The sequence below is a fragment of the Microcaecilia unicolor genome, chromosome 3, assembly GCF_901765095.1.
Source record: "Microcaecilia unicolor chromosome 3, aMicUni1.1, whole genome shotgun sequence".
Classification (NCBI taxonomy): domain Eukaryota; kingdom Metazoa; phylum Chordata; class Amphibia; order Gymnophiona; family Siphonopidae; genus Microcaecilia; species Microcaecilia unicolor.
The window spans coordinates 191,563,444-191,580,100 of record NC_044033.1 but is presented as its reverse complement, the minus strand read 5'-3'; the positions used below and the strand labels follow the sequence as shown (position 1 = coordinate 191,580,100).

General features: G+C 48.6%; 1 protein-coding gene across 3 annotated transcripts in view; it reads left to right on the top strand.

Moving 5' to 3' along the window:
- PRPF40B (pre-mRNA processing factor 40 homolog B) overlaps positions 1-16,657 on the top strand; it is a 379,532-nt gene that overhangs the window by 227,662 nt on the left and 135,213 nt on the right. Inside the window, exons 20-23 of one of the 3 annotated variants that reach the window (XR_003941483.1) lie at positions 6,441-6,555; positions 6,714-6,805; positions 6,997-7,113; positions 9,207-9,374. Coding sequence is in view for 2 of the 3 variants with exons in the window: in XM_030196849.1 (XP_030052709.1) it covers positions 6,441-6,555; positions 6,714-6,805; positions 6,997-7,113; positions 9,207-9,302 (420 nt within the window). In the remaining variant the exon portion in view is untranslated. Of the gene's footprint in view, positions 1-6,440; positions 6,556-6,713; positions 6,806-6,996; positions 7,114-9,206; positions 9,463-16,657 lie in introns of those variants that run through there. The other 2 variants (XM_030196849.1, XM_030196851.1) reach the window with 2 other exon arrangements.

The window sequence follows — 16,657 nt, the reverse complement described above, 5'->3', positions numbered from 1 at the left end:
TCTAGTTTCTTGACACAATCGCATCTTTTGATTTCGCGGAGGCTATTTTCCCCGTCATGTCATCGAAGACGCCCAGCGGCTTCAAACCATGCGCCCACTGCAACCGGACCATCTCAGGCACTGATCCGCACTCCTGGTACCTTCAGTGCCTTGGGCCCGACCATCGCCCGGAGAGCTGTAAGTTGTGTCTTCAGATGAAAAAACGCACCCAGCTCTCGAGGGAGGCCCAGAGCTTTGGACTGCAAAAGAGCATTGGCCTTTTACGTGGAGCAGACAGTCCGCCCAGTTGTTTATTTCTTTTAGTCCCAACAAGAGGGGAGTTGCTGTCGGGAAACGCACCATATCTAATTGGCTAGCAGATTGCATTTCCTTCACTTATGCCCAAGCTGGGCTGACTTTAGACGGCCATGTCACGGCTCATAATGTTAGAGCCATGGCTGCGTCAGTGGCTCATCTGAGGTCAGCCACTATTGAAGAGATCTGCAAGGCTGCGACTTGGTCATCAGTCCACACATTCACATCTCACTATTGCCTTCAGCAGGACAGTCAACGCAACAGTCGGTTTGGGCAGTCGGTGCTGCAGAATCTGTTTGGGGTTTAGAATCCAACTCCAACCCCCCTAGGCCCACTTTTATTCTGTTCCAGGCTGCACTCTCAGTTAGCTGTTTCTTGTTTCAGGTCAATCTATGTTATGTCCTCGCTGTTGCGAGGCCCAATTGACCAATGTTCATTGTTTTGACTGAGCCTGGGGGCTAGGAATACCCCATTCGTGAGAATATCAGCCTGCTTGTCCTCGGAGAAAGTGAAGTTTCTTACCTGAAGCAGGTATTCTCCGAGGACAGCAGGCTGGATATTCTCACAATCCCTCCCACCTCCCCTTTGGAGTTGTCTTTCTTCTTTACTATTGGATTTAACTGAGGAGCGGAACCGCGCGACGGGCGGGAAATTACGTATGCGCAGTGCGATTGCCCGTGCGGTGGAACGCTCCAGAAGAGACTTCTAGAGATTTTTGCTGAAAATCCTCTGGGGGCCGACGTGACATCACCCACACGTGAGAATATCCAGCCTGCTGTCCTCTGAGAATACCTGCTTTAGGTAAGAAACTTCGCTTTATCTGCAGCAGGGACCATAGGAATAAAATGGGCCCTGCTGCAGATAACTGGAGCTAAGCTTTAGTAAAACGTTCCATAGAGAATCCAAGGTGATGACCAGTGGTTCCAACAGAAGAAAAGAAGGATCCAAAGATGTAATCCTGGGTAAAGCTGTTCCTAAAGCCATTTCTCGAGCCTGAGGTTGGGATCCGTCTGAAACCAAAAGAAAACCTCTGGAACATCTCTTTTGTTCAGTTGGTGTATTGGGCTTTACTCAAGATTGCTTCATGACCTCCACATCAGACATTTCCACCTCTACTTCAGTCAGTGGCCCCGCACAACAACCTGTGGCTTGTGGCTGTTGGTGGTAACTGAGAATATTTTTGTCTCCCAAACGTACAAACATTCTATACATGTTATTCCTGGAATTGTGGATTTTTCCCAAGTCCATTTAGTAGTGGTTTATGGACTTGTTCTTTTGGAAACCGCCTAACCCCTTTTTAAACTCTGCTAAGCTAACCGCCTTCACCACGTTCTCCGGCAACGAATTCCAGAGTTTAATTATGCGTTGGGTGAAGAAAGATTTTCTCCGATTTGTTTTAAATTTACTACACTGTAGTTTCATCGCATGCCCCTAGTCTTAGTATTTTTGGAAAGCGTGAACAGACGCTTCACATCCACCTGTTCCACTCCTCTCATTATTTTATATGCCTCTATCATGTCTCCCCTCAGCCGTCTCTTCTCCAAACTGAAAAGCCCATATATCCATCCATACGCGCCCCCTCACATCCAACAACCAGAGTATTCCCAAGCTCCTTCCAAGCAAGCTTAATCCTGTGTCCTCCATGAGTCAATAATTAGGGGCCTTTGAACGCTGACCACAGTGTCACCAGGGCCTAAAAAAGAAAAAAGGTCCAAAGTCTGTACTTTATTACTTCCCTCCATCCATATTCTCCCTTCGTAATAGTATTATATTGAATGTCCCCATGAAATCCTTCTTCCCAGTGAGAGTCACTCCCTTGTCAGATCATCTAGATATGCCCTCAGGCCGTCCTCAATCGTTCCCCGTCTGTGCCTTCCACTTGTTCAAGAAATTTGCACTCTTCCTCCACCGAGGTATATGATTGAGTCGAACCCCCATGTGTAAATTTGAGGGTAGCTGGGTATATCAATGCAAATTTAATGTTGAGGGCAAACAACTTCCAGCAAATAGGGGAGAAGGCTCTGCGCTGCACCACCACCCCTGCGGAGTAATCTTGGAAGCACAAAATTTTCTGGTTGTCATATTTCAATGTTTTCCCTGCTCGGAGTGCTTGTAGTATCTCTTGTTTCTGAGCAAAGTTCAAAAGCCTTAAGATAATCACCCTAGTTCTATGGTGTGCCTGTGTCTTTGGTCCCAGTCTGTGAGCTCTTTCAATACGTCAGTGGCGTAGCCAGACAGCCAGTTTTGGGTGGGCCTGAGCCCAAAGTGGGTGGGCACAAAATTTTCTCTGCTCCGCCCTACCTCCACCTCAAAATATAAATACTTTAGCTAATGAGGATCCTCAAGCTCAGTCAGCTGAAGAGTTTCTCTGAAGGTGCCCAGAACTCTCTTTTACCAAGCTTGGCAGGCAGCAGCAATGACCCTAAGCCACTGATGCCAGCACCCCACACATGCTTAGCTGTCGATGGCTCAAGGATGCTGTTGCCAGAGCTTGGTAGAAGGGAGTTCTGGCCGCCTTTGGAGGAGGTCCTTAGCTGGGGATGTCTGGGAATCCTCACCAGCTATACAGCAAGGGTTAGGACTGGTGTTAGACCTGCTTGGGCCCAGGTCTGAAAATAAAGGAGGGCTCCCCTCCCCGATTCCCTCTCCTCTTTGCCTCCCTTCCAATTTCCCACCTGCCATTACTATCACACCAACAGAACCTCACCAAATACAGAACAAGGGATCACAAATCAGAAATAAAATATTTAGACAAAAATTGAAAGGAACCCCAAGAAGTTAAACATAGCATTACTGCAACACTGGAGACACAAACATGCATTTCCTTTTCCACAGAACACAATACAAAGACATTTCCTATGCACATTTCCAAAAGCTAACATATCCATTTAAAACATTCGAAAATAAAATGCTTGTTTCTACCTTTGTTGTCTGGACATTTTATTTTTCCATCTTGCTGGTTCCAATTTCTCTCTTCTGCTTTCCTCTCTGCCGTCTGCTAATTCTTCTTCAAGCGGCTGTAGTCCATTTGTCTTTTCTCCTCTCTCCTGTCTGTTCCCTCACTATTCCTGCCTCTGACATGTTGGTCATTCCTTTGTAGCTCTTTTCTGCCTCTCTCTCACCCTTCTTTGTCTCCTTTTTACTTTTCAACTACCTATCAAATTTCCATCTTCTTCTTTCACCCACTAGCTCTCCCATTCCCCATCTCTACTTTCTTGCTCTCCCATTCCCCATCTTACTCCTCCCCATCTCTACTTTCTCTTTTTATCTTTAATCTACTTCCCATTACCATATTTCTACTCTCTGTAATCACTGTCTCTCATTCATTTCCTTGCCCTCTCCCACAGGGTTCCACCATTCCCATCATCTTCTCCCTCCACCCTTCTAACCAGCATCTGATCCCCACCCCACCATGGTAGCCTTATATTTTCCTGCCCCTTCTCTCTTCATTCCTGTTAAATAGTAATAGTAGTAGTTCTCTCCCCCATGGCCCAGCATTTCCCCTGTTTTTAATTATCCCTCACCACCTACTGTATACCTCTCATCCACCCCCATGTCTATCTCCCCCTCTCATTCCCACTGTCCAACATCTCTCTCCCCTTCCCATACAGCATATCTACCTTCCTCCCCTCTACCAGCATGTCTAACATTTCTCCCTTCCCTCCACCCCTTTGCCCACTATTTTGCTCTCCTCTCCACTCCTATGTTTAACATTTCTCCCCCTCTCACCACCTATCCCCTCTCTATGCAGCATGTCTCCTTCTCCTCCACCTCATATGCAGCCAAGTCTTCTCCCTTCCTGACCCCTCCACCCCTTTACTGGATCTCTCCCTTCTTCCCCATGCAGCTTCTCCCCCACCCACCATGCCTCATCATTCCATCTTCCCTCCTCCCTGTGCAGCATCTTTCCTTCCATCTTTTCCCTCCCCCCCCACCCTGTGCAGCTGCTGTCCCCGTCTTCTCTCCCCCATCCAACATCTTTTCCCCATCATCCCTTCCCCCATGGTGTGCCACAACTTTCACCCCCATCTTCCCTCACCCTCGCAGGCCCGCCCAGCAGCGATTCCAATCGCAGGCAGCTTCTTCGGCTCGCACATGCTGCCTGCCGGCTGCCACTCAAATCTCCTTGCAGCTAATAAGCAGCAGCACTAACCCGGAAGCCTCTCCTCTGAGCTTCCAGGTTAGCGCTGCTGCTTAGTGAGGGAAGATGGGGGTGAAAGTTGCGGCACGCCACGGGGGAAGAGATGATGATGGGGACCGGAGCCTCTGGAATTGCTGTGCTGCTGGGCGGGCCTGACCCCAAATTGGGTGGGCCCAGGCCCGCTCGTGGCTACGCCCCTGCAATACGCAAGGGGCCATTACCTTCTGGAAATTGCAGCTCCTTAGAAATCCACTGTTCCAGAAAACCAGGTAAGTTTTTGTCCGGTACCGCTTCTGGCAGACCTACCAGCCTCAAGTTGTTCCTGCGGGACCTATTTCCTAGGTCCTCCACTTTGGCCTCTAGATTCGTTACTCTCTCCTGTAGTGCGCTCTGTTCTTCCTCTACCACCGTGACCCTATCTTCCACCGCTGCTGTTCAAGTCTGGAAGGCCACACAGTCTTTTGAAAGTTCTTCCATTTGGCCGTGCATTTGCTCCAATTTAGTATCTATAGGAGCTAATCGCCTCTCCAGCAGGTCTTCCAGGACTACAGTCATTTCTGAGGTAATCTCCACAATCCACGTTGAGGAAATTGTAGGGGCAGCTGGGCTCGAAGGCGCCGCCATTTTGTCCTCCACCATTTTGCCTCAGGATTTTTCCTTGTGCGCCGCTCTTGCCGCCATAGTTTCGTTGCCAAACCAAATCAACTGCTGTAACACTGGTCCGGCTTTCACCAGGTAACAAAATCTAGGGTTTGTAAAGATTTAGTGCACTGCAAAGGTTGCGGGAGTTACTTGGGGGCCCGGAGAGACTGAAACTAGTGTCTTCCCCTCGAGCATAGTGTCACGTGATCCCCTGAACAACAAGTTTTAAAAGTAGCTGGCCACATCACTGCAAGTTACCTCTTATGTGTGTTAACTAAAGAGGGAATAGTCATTACTCTGTAATAGCTTTAAATATAAACATGCACCACCTGCTAGCCAAACTAGAGAAACACACTTCAAGAAATAATCAATATAGTTTACAGGCTTAAAACCCACTGTTTTGTCATACTATTTATTTATGTATTTAAAATATAGCCCACTCTATTTACAGTTCTGGGTGGGTAACAAATATATACGTTCATAATTTCATAATAACAATAATCATAAAAAGCCAAGACTTGAGTTCTACTGATAAAACAGAAATCAAGCGATCACCATCACTAATGTACTGGAATGCCTGGTTAAATAAGAAAGCTTTTATTTTTCTAAACTGCAAAATTGAAGACATTTTCCGCAGTTCCAGTGGTAGAGGAATCCAGATACATGTACCTCCTGTTTACATCATAGCAGAGTAAAATACATCTAATCTGATTTGTTTAAATGAAGACATCTTTTGGGATCTTGCCAGTTAACTTATAACATGGATTGGTCACTATTGGAAATAGGATACTGTGCTTGATGAATCTTCGGTCTGCCCCAGTATGACATTGCTTATGTTCTCACGTTCTTGTGACTTCTGACTTAACAGGAAGTTTAGTCATTTTGTCCCACATGATCTGTTTTAAGGCTAGAATCAAACTCTAGGGTCCTTTATGTTATTTTGGATTGACTTTCCTTAAAAAAAAAAATACAGATAAAAATAGTAAAAAGTGGAAAGGTTTTTGTTGTTGTTGTTGGAAGCTAGCCCTTAGCTACAGATGTTCACATGTGACTACATACTCAGAAAGAGTAGAGTGGTTTACCTGTAACTTGTTCTTTGAGAATAAAAGAATAAACAGCCTTATATATTCACCTTCCTGCCATTATGGAGAAGGGGGCTCCCAATTGACAACAGCAACTGAGTGGGAAACTCCGCTCATTCCCTGAAAATCTTTCCAGGCTTTTCTACAGCTGTCCAGGAATGCTGTCTCTATTGGCACCCTTGGACAATGTCATCCCACCTATCCTGCTATCCTTGGAGAACACCATTTACAGGTAAGCAACTCTGCTTTCCCCTCTCATGGAATAACCTTCTTCTTCTTAGGCTTTCCTCGACGAGCTTCATGAGACGGGGCAGCTGCATTCTATGTCCACCTGGATGGAGCTGTATCCATCTGTCAGCACCGACACTCGATTCGCTAATATGCTTGGGCAGCCGGGTAAAGAGCGGCTTTAGCTCCTCCTCTTATCTTCCTTTGTAGTAACCTTCTCCTGCCTGTCATCCTCTCTCACTGTTTGCAATGCTTTACTTGCACAGAGCTAGTTTGAGTGGGCCTGTGAGGGGCCATTGAATCTTTAGTCTTTGTTTCATTTGCAGGCTCCACGCCCCTTGACTTGTTTAAATTTTATGTGGAGGATTTGAAGGCACGTTTCCATGATGAGAAGAAGATTGTTAAAGATATTTTAAAGGTGAGGTGAAGGTACTTTTGTAGGCAAGGAGTCGTTTCCCGATTTTGCTTATAAACAGTTTTATGTTAGCAAAGTATCTGTTACTATTGTTCATCAAAAACAATACATGAAGAGAGCAGCAGTCTGAGAGGCAGGAAGACCACAGTATTTCTGAGTGTGCAGTGTAACTGAATTGTGGGCTTCTTTCACAGGATCGCAGCTTTAGTGTGGAGGTGAACACAACCTTTGAGGACTTCGCACACATTATCAGCTTTGACAAGAGAGCAGCCACACTGGATGCAGGAAATATTAAGCTGACTTTTAACAGTGTGAGTGTGACTCACAGCATTGTGGTAGAACAGCTATGGCAGCCACTGATGCTGTCATAGGTCAGAGACAGAAATCTCTTGGGAGAGGTGAGAGTGATATCAAACTGGCCCTACAGCCTCAAGACTAGCTCCAACCAAGCTGATCAGCTTGATTCCATTTTGCTTTTACCCCTACTGCATGCATGGACTTGTACTTCAACTTTGGTAAGGAATATCAGAGCCACAAGCCCATTCATTTGGTGGTGGTAAAACCAGCAGATTTGGAGTCAGTTTGCAAACCTGCTGAAAACCTCACTTCAATGTTCTTTTTTACTTTCCCGCTGTCATTTTGAGTAAATCATGTAAAGGGCAATTCTGTAACTGCGCGGTGTGTACTTAACGTGCACCTTTTGTGTATAAGTGCACTTACATGTTTAAGTTCACTACACACTATTCTATAAGGGAGCACTTAAGTGCATTAGCACATAACTGCATGGGGGTGTACATGTGGGCAGGGCAGAATACAGCAAGTTATGTGCACTGCATATTGCGCTTAGATGTGCCCATTTACAGTATGCCTGCTATTGACCTGGGGTAAGTGGGCATATCTTTAGGTGTGCCAATGCAGATTTACACAAGTATTCTAGAACGGAATCTGGGTGCCCAGATCTAGTCTTTAGTGGATCACAGGATTTGCTGCAAAGATGTAATGGTATTGGGGATACTTGGCATTAATGATTATAATGTGATCAAATTTGACTTAATAACTGGGTAAAATACAACTAAAGAAGTCTACTACACTAGCATTTAGCTTTTAAAAGGGTAGTTATGATAAAATGAGGAAAATGATTAGAAAAAAAACTAAAAGGAGCCAACCACAAATCTTAAGAATTTACATCAGGCATGGATATTTAAAAATATCATCTTGGAAGCCCAGATCAGATGTATTAAAGATATTAAAAAATAAAAGCAGAAGGAAGGCCAAAGAATGATTAAAAGGTGAAGTGAAATAGGCTATTATAGCTAAAATAATGTATTTTGAAAAAATGGATCCAACTGAAGAAAATAGGAAACAGCAATAAACAGTGGCAAGTTAGATGCAAAACACTGATAAGGAACACAAAAAGAGTATTTGAAATGAAGTTTGTCATATAGACAAAAACAAATAATAAAACTTTTCAGGTACATTCCAGGCAAGAAGCCTTTGAGGGAGTCAGTTGGATGTTTGAGAGGTAAAAGACGCACTCAGGGAGGACAAGGCCGTAGATGAGAGACTAAATGAATTCTTTACTTTGTTCTCCACTGAGGAAGATGTAAGGGAGCTACTCATGCCAGAAACAGTATTTAATATTGACGATTTGGAGAAACTGGAACAAATGTCTATAAACTTGGAATATATAATAGGACAAATTGACAAACTAAATAGCAAATCACCTGGACCAGATGATTTATACGCCAAAGAAAGAACTAAAAAATGAAATTGCAGATCTACCTTTAGTAGTTTGTAACTTATCTTTAAAATCATTTATGGTATCTGAAGACTGGATGGTTTCAAACATATGGAATAGATGAAAAGGGCTCCAGGGATGGTCTGGGAAACTACAGACTTAGAACCAGGCGAAATGGTACACAGTATTATAAATTACTGAACAGTAGATAGCCATGGTTTACTGAGACACAGACAAGGTAAGTCTTGCTTCACCAGTCTACTAATGGGTTGATATTCAGCTGGTGGCACTCAGTGTTTTGCTGGCCACTGCTGGCGTTATGCCCAGAAATTCAGTGCCAGGCTGTGTCTGGCCTTCATCATTGAATTTCCAAGCTGTTAAGTGCGATATTCAGAACTTAACTAGCTGTAGGGCACCTCATAAAGATAGAACTATGAATATGAGAAATTAACTGGCCAAATGTTAACTCCTCCCCCGGAATGCCCCCAAAATAGCTGGTTTTGAGTTCGATGCTAACCAGACATTTTCAGTGGCACTAACCTATTAAGTTCTGCTGAAAATGATTGGTTAGTCCCAAACAAACGATTTAACTGACCAGTAGCCATCTCTGTGAATAAACATATGGATAAAGGAGAGCCAGTTAATATAGTTTGTCTGAATTTTCAGAAACCATTGGACAAAGTCCCTCATAAGAAACACCTCAAGAAGTTAAAAGGTCATGGGATAATAGATTATGTTCACTTGCAGCTTGGGACTGGTTAACAGAAAACAGAGAGTAGGGCTGAATGGTCACTTTATCAATGGAGAAAGGTGAACAGTAGAGTGCCCCAAGGGGTAAGTACTGTGCTTTATAGCATATTTATAAATGATATTGAAACGGGAACAAGTGAGGTGATTACATTTTCAAATGACACAAAATTATTTAAAATTGTTAAATCGCAAGAAGATTGTGGGAAATTGCAGAGGAGTGTGGTAGCCGTGTTAGTCCACTCTTAAGGTTATCAATAGAAATCAAACAAAATAAAACATGGAAAAGAAAATAAGATGATACCTTTTTTCTCCGAGGACAAGCAGGCTGCTTGTTTTCACTGATGGGTGACGTCCGCGGCAGCCCCTCCAATCGGAATCTTCACTAGCAAAAGCCTTTGCTAGCCCTCGCGCGCCGATGCGCACCGCGCATGCGCGGCCGTCTTCCCGCCCGAAACCGGCTTGGGCCGGCCAGTCTTCTTTTCTCCGCGCTCGGTACGGTTGTGTTTACCGTTCGTGCCCCGGAAAGTCGACCTCGCGCGTCGTTTTTCGACATTTTCTGTGAGAAAATCCAGAAATCCTTTGGATTAGCCACTTCGGTTTTTCCTTCCTCTACTTCGAGTTTTTTTTTTGCCCCGTTAAGTTTTCTTTCGTCGTCGGGGTAGGCCTTACTTAGGCCTCGGTCGAAATTTCCCTTTTTTCTGTGCCAAACTTCGCCATTTCGTCTTTCGATTTCGCCGGCGTGATTTTTCCGCCCATGACATCGAAGCCTTCCAGCGGCTTGAAGAAGTGCACCCATTGCGCCCGGGTAATCTCGCTCACTGACAGGCACGCGTCGTGTCTTCAGTGTCTGGGGGCTGGGCACCGCCCTCAGGCCTGTAGTCTATGTTCCCTTTTGCAAAGGCGGACTCAGGTAGCGAGGTTAGCCCAGTGGAACGTTTTGTTCTCGGGCTTTTCGTCGGCATCGGCACCGGGGGTATCGAGTGCATCGACGTCTTCAGCGTCCAGACCTTCAACCTCGGCGGCCAGTGCATCGAGTGCATCGAGGCATCGGCCCTCTGCATCGGCGCCGAGACATCGGATAGCTGCATTGACGTCGGTGGTACCGGGACCTCGTCTGCTGATGTCGTCGGACGGTGGTGCTTTGTCTGGAGTGCAGGTGAGGGCTGTCCATTCCCCTGCTGGTGGCGGTGAGCCTTCGGGTGGGTCTCCCCCTACCCTGAGGGCTCCTGCGGTACAGCCCCCCCGAGACCGACCCTCTTCGGTCTCGGCCCCGAGGAAGCGACGGCTGGATTCTACGTCCTCCTCGTCGGTACCGGGAAGCTCCGGTGACATGCTTCGTCCCAAGAAGTCGAAGAAGCATCGTCACCGGTCCCCTTCCCGTGTCGGTACCGAGAGCTCTGGGTCGCCGAAGGAGTCGGCACCCAGCAGGCATCGACGCCGAGAGGACCGCTCACCCTCTGTTCAGGAGGTGTCGATGCGCTCCACTCTGGACAGCCCGGAACAGCCTCCACGCCCGGAACAGGTTCTGACGTCGACGCCTGCATCGACCTCCATGCCTTTCTCTGCAGCCGCTCTGAACGAGAGCCTCCGGGCCGTCCTCCCAGAGATTCTGGGAGAGCTGTTGCGCCCTACCCCTCCGGTACCGGCGGTGCTTGCGCCACCGGTACCGTCGAGCGTGGCGCCGGCTGGCCCATCGCCCGAGGTGAGGTCTCCGGCATCGGTGCCGCGTGCGGTACCGGCTGCCGTCGCCTCCCAGGAAGGCTCCCCGACTACGTCGGCGGAGGGAGCTTCGCCGATGCGGGCGAGGGAGTCTACCTCTCGACGCCCCCATCGTGGATGTGGCTCCACGGAGTCGAGTCGGGCACGGTTGCAGACACAGGTTCGTGAACTTGTGTCTGACACCGAGGGTGAGGCCTCGTGGGAAGAGGAAGAAGACCCCAGATATTTCTCTGACGAGGAGTCTGAGGGTCTTCCTTCCGATCCCACTCCCTCTCCTGAAAGGCAGCTTTCTCCTCCTGAGAGTCTGTCTTTCGCTTCCTTTGTCCGGGAGATGTCTACGGCCATCCCATTCCCGGTGGTTGTGGAGGACGAGCCCAGGGCTGAAATGTTTGAGCTCCTGGACTATCCTTCTCCACCTAAGGAAGCGTCCACTGTTCCCTTGCATCATGTCCTCAAAAAGACATTGCTTGCGAACTGGACCAAACCTTTAACTAATCCCCACATCCCCAAGAAGATCGAGTCCCAGTACCGGATCCATGGGGACCCAGATCTGATGCGCACTCAGTTGCCTCATGATTCTGGAGTTGTGGATCTGGCCCTAAAGAAGGCTAAGAGTTCTAGGGAGCATGCTTCGGCGCCCCCGGGCAAGGACTCTAGAACCTTAGACTCCTTTGGGAGGAAGGCCTACCATTCTTCTATGCTCGTGGCCAAAATCCAGTCTTACCAGCTCTACACGAGCATACACATGCGGAACAATGTGCGGCAGTTGGCGGGCTTGGTTGATGCGCTCCCCCCTGAGCAAGCCAAGCCATTTCAGGAGGTGGTCAGGCAGCTGAAGGCGTGCAGAAAATTCCTGGCCAGAGGGGTGTATGACACCTTTGATGTTGCGTCCAGGGCCGCTGCTCAAGGTGTGGTGATGCGCAGGCTCTCATGGCTGCGTGCCTCCGACCCGGAGAATAGAATCCAGCAGCGGATTGCGGACTCGCCTTGCCGTGCGGATAACATTTTTGGAGAGAAAGTCGAACAGGTGGTAGAGCAGCTCCACCAGCGGGACACCGCATTCGACAAGTTCTCCCGCCGGCAGCCTTCAGCCTCTACCTCTACAGGTAGAAGATTTTTGGGGGGAAGGAAGACTGTTCCCTACTCTTCTGGCAAGCGTAGGTACAATCCTCCTTCTCGACAGCCTGCGGCCCAGGCTAAGCCCCAGCGCGCTCGCTCTCGTCAGCAGCGTGCGACCCAGCAAGGCCCCTCGGCTCCCCAGCAAAAGCAAGGGGCGAGCTTTTGACTGGCTCCAGCAGAGCATAGCCGACATCCAAGTGTCAGTGCCGGGCGACCTGCCAGTCGGAGGGAGGTTGAAAGCTTTTCACCAAAGGTGGCCTCTCATAACCTCCGATCAGTGGGTTCTCCAAATAGTCCGGCAAGGATACACCCTCAATTTGGCCTCAAAACCTCCAAATTGTCCACCGGGAGCTCAGTCTTACAGCTTCCAGGACAAGCAGGTACTTGCAGAGGAACTCTCCGCCCTTCTCAGCGCCAATGCGGTCGAGCCCGTGCCATCCGGGCAAGAAGGGCTGGGATTCTATTCCAGGTACTTCCTTGTGGAAAAGAAAACAGGGGGGATGCGTCCCATCCTAGACCTAAGGGCCCTGAACAAATATCTGGTCAAAGAAAAGTTCAGGATGCTTTCCCTGGGCACCCTACTTCCCATGATTCAGGAAAACGATTGGCTATGCTCTCTGGACTTGAAGGATGCCTACACACACATCCCGATACTGCCAGCTCACAGACAGTATCTGCGATTTCAGCTGGGCACACGTCACTTCCAGTACTGTGTGCTACCCTTTGGGCTCGCCTCTGCGCCCAGGGTGTTCACAAAGTGCTTGGCTGTAGTAGCAGCGGCACTTCGCAGGCTGGGGGTGCACGTGTTCCCATATCTCGACGATTGGCTGGTGAAGAACACATCCGAGGCAGGAGCCCTGCAGTCCATGCAGATGACTATTCGCCTCCTGGAGCTACTGGGGTTTGTGATAAATTATCCAAAGTCCCATCTTCTCCCAGTGCAGAGACTCGAATTCATAGGAGCTCTGCTGGATTCTCGGACGGCTCGCGCCTATCTCCCAGAGACGAGGGCCAACAACTTGTTGTCCCTCGTCTCGCGGGTGCGAGCGTCCCAGCAGATCACAGCTCGGCAGATGTTGAGATTGCTAGGTCACATGGCCTCCACAGTCCATGTGACTCCCATGGCCCGCCTTCACATGAGATCTGCTCAATGGACCCTAGCTTCCCAGTGGTTTCAGGCTGCTGGGGATCTAGAAGACGTAATCCACCTGTCCACGAGTTTTCTCGAATCCCTGTATTGGTGGACGATTTGGTCCAATCTGACTCTGGGACGTCCTTTCCAAATTCCTCAGCCACAAAAAGTGCTGACCACGGATGCGTCTCTCCTGGGATGGGGAGCTCATGTCGATGGGCTTCACACACAAGGAAGCTGGTCCCTCCAGGAACGCGATCTGCAGATCAATCTTCTGGAGTTACGAGCGATCTGGAACGCTCTGAAGGCTTTCAGAGATCGGCTGTCCCACCAAATTATCCAAATTCAGACAGACAACCAGGTTGCCATGTACTACGTCAACAAGCAGGGGGGCACCGGATCTCGCCCCCTGTGTCAGGAAGCCGTCAGCATGTGGCTCTGGGCTCGCCGGCACGGCATGGTGCTCCAAGCCACATATCTGGCAGGCGTAAACAACAGTCTGGCCGACAGGTTGAGCAGGATTATGCAACCTCACGAGTGGTCGCTCAACTCCCGAGTGGTGCGCCAGATCTTCCAAGCGTGGGGCACCCCCTTGGTGGATCTTTTCGCATCTCGAGCCAACCACAAAGTCCCTCAGTTCTGTTCCAGGCTTCAGGCCCACGGCAGACTGGCATCGGATGCCTTCCTCCTGGATTGGGGGGAGGGTCTGCTGTATGCTTATCCTCCCATACCTCTGGTGGGGAAGACTTTGTTGAAACTCAAGCAAGACCGAGGCACCAAGATTCTGATTGCTCCTTTTTGGCCGCGTCAGATCTGGTTCCCTCTTCTTCTGGAGTTGTCCTCCGAAGAACCGTGGAGATTGGAGTGTTTTCCGACCCTCATCACACAGGACGAAGGGGCGCTTCTGCATCCCAGCCTCCGGTCCCTGGCTCTCACGGCCTGGATGTTGAGAGCGTAGACTTTGCCTCTTTGGGTCTGTCAGAGGGTGTCTCCCGTGTTTTGCTTGCTTCCAGGAAAGATTCCACCAAGAGGAGTTACTTCTTTCTGTGGAGGAGGTTTGCCGTCTGGTGTGACAGCAAGGCCCTAGATCCTCGCTCTTGTCCTACACAGACCCTGCTTGAATACCTTCTGCACCTGTCTGAGTCTGGTTTCAAGACCAACTCTGTAAGGGTTCACCTTAGTGCAATCAGTGCATACCATTACCGTGTGGAAGGTAAGCCGATCTCAGGACAGCCTTTAGTTGTTCGCTTCATGAGAGGTTTGCTTTTGTCAAAGCCCCCTATCAAACCTCCTACAGTGTCATGGGATCTCAATGTCGTTCTCACCCAGCTGATGAAACCTCCTTTTGAGCCTCTGAATTCCTGCCATCTGAAGTACTTGACCTGGAAGGTCATTTTCTTGGTGGCAGTTACTTCAGCTCGTAGAGTCAGTGACCTTCAGGCCCTGGTAGCCCAGGCCCCTTACACCAAATTTCATCATAACAGAGTAGTCCTCCGCACTCACCCTAAGTTCTTGCCAAAGGTCGTGTCGGAGTTCCATCTGAACCAGTCAATTGTCTTGCCAACATTCTTTCCCCGTCCTCATTCCTGCCCTGCTGAACGTCAGCTGCACACATTGGACTGCAAGAGAGCATTGGCCTTCTATCTGGAGCGGACACAGCCCAACAGACAGTCCGCCCAATTGTTTGTTTCTTTTGATCCCAATAGGAGGGGAGTGGCTGTGGGGAAACGCACCATATCCAATTGGCTAGCAGATTGCATTTCCTTCACTTACGCCCAGGCGGGGCTGGCTCTTGAGGGTCATGTCACGGCTCATAATGTTAGAGCCATGGCAGCGTCGGTAGCCCACTTGAAGTCAGCCTCTATTGAAGAAATTTGCAAAGCTGCGACGTGGTCATCTGTCCACACATTCACATCTCATTACTGCCTGCAGCAGGATACCTGACGCGACAATCGGTTCTGGCAGTCAGTTCTTCAGAACCTGTTTGGGCTTTAGGATCCAACTCCACCCCCCGAGGGCCCTGTTTGTTCTGTTCCAGGCTCTACTCTGTTAGTTGGTAAATTTTTTAGGTCAATCTCAGTTATGTCCTCGCCGTTGCGAGGCCCAATTGACCATGGTTGTTGTTTTGAGTGAGCCTGGGGGCTAGGGATATCCCATCAGTGAGAACAAGCAGCCTGCTTGTCCTCGGAGAAAGCGAATGCTACATACCTGTAGAAGGTATTCTCCGAGGACAGCAGGCTGATTGTTCTCACAAACCTGCCCGCCTCCCCTTTGGAGTTGTGTCTTCCCTTGTCTTTGTTTTGCTACACATGAGACTGGCCGGCCCAAGCCGGTTTCGGGCGGGAAGACGGCCGCGCATCGGCGCGCGAGGGCTAGCAAAGGCTTTTGCTAGTGAAGATTCCGATTGGAGGGGCTGCCGCGGACGTCACCCATCAGTGAGAACAATCAGCCTGCTGTCCTCGGAGAATACCTTCTACAGGTATGTAGCATTCGCTTTATTGGACATAAGAAATGTATTAAGTTATGTCCAATAAGAAAGGTACCATCTTATTTTCTTTTCCATGGGAAATTGCAGAAAGACTTTGGGAGACTGGAAGACTGGGCATCCAAATAGCTGATGAAATTTAATGCAGACATGTGCAGTGTGATACACATAGGGAAGAATTACCTAAATTAAAGCTACACAGGTTCCACATTAGGAGTCACTGCACTGGAAAAAGATCTAATATCTACAATATTAGCAAAATTTGCCCCTTCCTTTCTGAAAACGCTGCCAGAACCCTTATCCACACCCTTGTCACCTCTCGCTTGGACTATTGCAATTTACTTCTCACTGGTCTTCTGCTCAGCCATCTCTCTCCTCTCCAATCTGTCCAAAATTCTGCGACACGACTTATTTTCCGCCAGAATCGTTATACCCACATTAGCCCACTCCTCAAGTCACTTCACTGGCTTCCTGTCCGCTTCCACATTCAGTTTAAACTTCTCGTACTGACCTTTAAATGCATCCACTCTGCAGTCCCCCATTACCTCTCGACTCTCATCTCTACCTACATTCCTCCCCGTGAACTCCGCTCACTGGACAAATCTTTCTTGTCATCCCCCTTCTCCTCCACTGCTAACTCCAGGCTTCGCTCCTTTTCTCTCGAGGCACCTTATGCCTGGAATAGACTTCCTGGACCTATACGTCTAGCTCCATCTCTACCTGTTTTCAAATCTGTGCTGAAAACCCACCTTTTCACTGCTGCTTTTTACCTCCCATTACTTCCCTCACCCGTAACTGTCTTGTCTGTCTGTATTATTTAGATTGTAAGTTCTTTTGAGCAGGGACTGTCTCTTTGTATCAGGTGTTCAGCGCTGCGTGCGTCTGGTAGCGCTATACAAATGCTAATAATAA